Genomic DNA, 4,173 nt, shown 5'->3' with positions numbered 1-4,173 from the left:
GAGCCTCACGGCAGTGTCACGAATCTTTAAGAAAAGTGCTATAATGCCAAAGAATGACGGTATTTTGTAAGCAGCCTGTGCTGGCGAAAGAAACTGGCCCCCAAATTAATGTGTTACAGATGCCTCCTGCTGGCAGTCCATTCAAAGGAGGGTGTTTTGTTGTTGTTTCGTTGAGTTTATTCCAACTTTGAATGGTGCTAAATCTCTTGTCCCGAACAGCGGATGAATCTTTAGATCATGAGTCAAGAAACGCAACGTGTTGTTAGTTGGCCCACGAATTCCTCCTGCTGTCCTGTCATTTAGGTATTTGTAACTTATGAGCATCATGAAAACACTGCAGAGAGTAATTTATTACATTTAATACTGTTCATGTGTGCAGTTTTGAGGTGCTTGAGATTGTTTGTGTGCTTCACTACATTTCAGAGGGAAATTGGATCTTTTTACTACACAAAATTTCACGAGCCCTTGGGGTAGTTGTTACTGCTGGGTTTAATGTACTGCATTTAAAACATGTGATACATTAATGAAATACATAGTTTAAAATGAAACCTATGGTTCCTAACTGTTCCAGCTTTCTGAGACCTTCTGTTGATGCACCGGATACAATGCATCAACAGACAACTGAACTGAACTGATGATGATGATTATTACTTTTATTTTTTTTTATATGCTGAAGAAAGACATCGTTTACTTCTAACTGTTTAGTCTGCTGCGTGAAAGCTGAAACATGTTTGTAGCTGTGGAGGCCTGATGAAAACAAACAAAAAACACTCCTGCCATCTATCGGTTATCAATCAGCACGCTGAACACACTGATCTCGCGATATTTGCGCACTTTCACCGGGTCGAAAGGACCAAAACAGGAACCGAGCCATGGCTGCAGTGTTCGGCGGGGTTGAAGGGTGAGATGATTCAAAATACCTCAGAAACTTCGTCACATTTGGGTGCTTGTATATGTATTTTCGCTGTTGGCACACAGAAGTGTGTGGTAGCTTGACTGTGATCACTGACAGCAGTCTGACTCGGACTCCAGGAAGCTGCTGTGGCTGTGTGCGCCTGTGTCTCGTGATCTGTCAGCTAAATTATAGCAACGATTTTTATAAAACAATGTGTGTTGCTGTCTATTTGAAGCCCAGGAAGAATATCTGTGTCCTCACCCTCCTCACCTATGAGTTAATATATTAATAAACAAATGAATCTGTTTTTATTTGAATGCCTGTCCTCTTCCTCTGGTCTGCCTCTGTCTCCAGTGGAGGGAGCCACTCCATAGCCATACTGGTGTCTGAAGATGGGAAGATCCTGGCACAGACTGAGGGACCATCTACCAACCACTGGGTGAGAAGACATAGTAGTTTGGGTTGCAGTTAAACACAACATGAAAGGCCGGGAAAAGGTTCAATAAAGGGAGCTGTGGGGTTCTTATTTGCTTGACACAGTGTTTTACCTGACTGAATTTAGTAGAAATGTCTTGTACTACAAAGACAGATTCCACAGAGGTTTTTTCTGTATCCGTGTTTATACAGTTGGTGGGGGTGGACAAATGCATTGAAACCATCAATGATATGCTCCAGAGAATCAAGCTGGAGGCAGGACTGGATCCTAACACACCTCTACGTTCAGTGGTTGGTCACACTGATGCCACAGTTTTGTTTTGTTTTTTTTTTTATCTCTATTGCTAGTATTTTATAAAGAAATAAACACTGTGTGTGTGTGCGCAGGGCATGTCTCTGAGTGGAGGGGAGCAAAAGGACGCCATTGACAACCTGATTGCTAACATGAAGGAACGCTTCCCCAGTCTGAGTCAGCACCACTTCATCACTACTGATGCTATCGGTGCTATGGCAACTGCCAGCGATCGAGGTAACTAGCCATTCAGTTTTTGTGTATTAGTGGTAACAGTTCTCAGGGCAAACATTTAACCAATGACATGCAGGAGTTGGCTACAAAACTTTGAATTCAATATCAGTATCTTATGAATGTTATAATATTCCATATTTCTATCTTTTATGTATATAATAATGCATATGTCCATTTAATATTTGAAAATTCTTACACCATTAAAATCATGTTGCAAACATGTATAAAGGAATGAGTTTATACTTCTCAAGGTATGTTGAGAAAGTATGCTGGATCTCTGCAAACTTTATGGTTTACTGGGACCTAGGCAGCCATCTTTGTTTTCCTTCAATACAAGTCCAACCTGTGCAGACTGTCTGCTGTTTTTTTCTGTAGGTGGTGTAGTAGTCATAACAGGGACCGGCTCCAACTGCAAGTTAGTCAATCCTGATGGCTCACAAGTTGGCTGTGGAGGCTGGGGTCACATGATGGGTGATGAAGGATCAGGTAATCATGACAACATGCGCATATAAACACAGAGAGATGTAAAATTCCCAAATGTAACTTTTTACTTGTGTTACTGTCTCTCAGGTTTTTGGATCGCCCACTTAGCGGTGAAGACTGTGTTTGATGCCAAAGACAACCTGGTCACTCCACCTCATGACACTAGCCATGTCAGAAAAGCCATGGAGGAGTACTTCCAGGTCAGATTGTAGCAAAAGTCACTGAATCAATCACTTAAACATCTTTCCATTCATTAGACATTCAAAGGAGGTTTGAGCAGAGAGGTGAGACAGGAACATTCACAAAATCTTATAATGACAGAGTATTCACTCCAGGTTTCAAATCTGATGGGCATGCTTCCACACCTCTACAGAAACTTCCAGAAGTCACACTTTGCTGGTTTCTGTAAGAAACTAGCTGAAGGTAGGTGGTACCGTCACTTTAACCGCTAAGATTGGAACTTAAAAGATTGGTTAGTAAAGTAGAATGAAAACTGTGCCAATGTGTTTAAGGTGCAGAGGCAGGGGACGCTCTCTGTCAATATGTGTTCGCTCAGGCTGGGAGAGCTCTGGCAAAACACATCGCAGCCGTGTTACCTGCAGCACAAGAGGTAACATCCTGACACTCGCATTGTATGACAATAGATAGCTGTGTTTAAACAACGCTTTTCCTTTTTACAGCCTCTACTGAGTGGAGACCTCGGGCTGCCCATCCTGTGTGAGGGCGCAGTGTGGAAGAGCTGGGAGCTTCTGAAGCCAGGTCAGTGGCTCTGGGGCCCTTCACCCTGACACCTAGGCCCCACAATTCCTTTCTTCCTTCCATCTCAAACTGAAGGAGTAGCAGTTGAGGCAGTAAAATGTCCTGGATCAATTTGTTTTTCTGTCTGACTTTCACCAGGGTTCACAGAGGTCCTCGACAAACTGGCATCAACTGATAAGTTTAAGGGTCGTTTCCATGGCTACAGCCTCCTGACTTTGAAGCATTCTTCAGCACTTGGTGGCGCCAGTCTTGGGGCTCAGGTTATAGGTGCCAAAATAAAAATGGATTACGCATCCAATGCCAATGTCTTCTACCAGCACTCATTCAAAATGAAATGAATGAAAATACAGATACTGAACAGTTTACAATTATTGGGATCATTGTTTACAATGATGATAATAATGATTTATTTAGTGGTTTAAATCATTCCAAATCATGTTGGTTTTAAAGAGCTGCTCTTCTTACAACATAGCTGAGATTAGTTTATATTTTTTAAATTGCATTTCAAATGTTTGTATCATGTAAAACAATAAAGATTTGACACAAAAAAATAATTGACAGTTGCAGATGATCTCTGATCCCTAAAATCATTAAAGGTCCCTCATTTACTGAGTAATGTGAACGTTTCTGTCAGTAGAAACAGTTTAGGTCTTAAAATTATTCATTGTCTATAAAGTTATTTTCTGTTGGCTGAGAAATTATTTCCAATTTGTTCATTTAGTGCAGCTTTCGTGGTTTAGTCGATGGTGCTCTTTATCAGCTCTGTGTCAGTGTCTGCACTTCTTCAGTCGTGCTGAATAAACTTAATCAAGAATGGCTCAGTTTCTTGGGCCACATTATTCACAACAGTCATTGGCTGTTTATCAATATAATGTATGTCATTAAGAAAATATTTTTATATCAGCCAGTCAGATTTACTGAAAAACATGAATAAAATCAATGCACTTTGGGTCTAAAAAAAGATAAAAAGCACATACATATTAAATGGTCACTTCACTTCACAGGTCTTGCTGTAACTTGCTGAAGTAATGAATGTGTGCACTGGTACAGTGAATAGAATAGATAAATAGAATAA

General features: G+C 40.7%; 1 protein-coding gene across 1 annotated transcript; it reads left to right on the top strand.

Moving 5' to 3' along the window:
* The first annotated feature begins 821 nt into the window (after window positions 1–821).
* On the top strand, window positions 822–3,900 carry nagk (N-acetylglucosamine kinase). The gene is made up of 11 exons (XM_029526615.1): window positions 822–901; window positions 1,250–1,334; window positions 1,523–1,621; window positions 1,718–1,859; window positions 2,232–2,342; window positions 2,427–2,539; window positions 2,675–2,762; window positions 2,852–2,949; window positions 3,020–3,098; window positions 3,237–3,436; window positions 3,475–3,900. Exons 1-10 carry the CDS (start codon window positions 873–875, stop codon window positions 3,434–3,436), a joined length of 1,044 nt encoding a protein of 347 aa, XP_029382475.1. The 5' UTR covers window positions 822–872; the 3' UTR covers window positions 3,475–3,900.
* The last annotated feature ends 273 nt before the right edge of the window (window positions 3,901–4,173 follow it).

This window comes from Echeneis naucrates, chromosome 18, assembly GCF_900963305.1.
Source record: "Echeneis naucrates chromosome 18, fEcheNa1.1, whole genome shotgun sequence".
NCBI lineage: Eukaryota > Metazoa > Chordata > Actinopteri > Carangiformes > Echeneidae > Echeneis > Echeneis naucrates.
The sequence above is the reverse complement of the archived record's forward strand: the minus strand, read 5'-3'. Positions and strand labels throughout refer to the sequence as shown.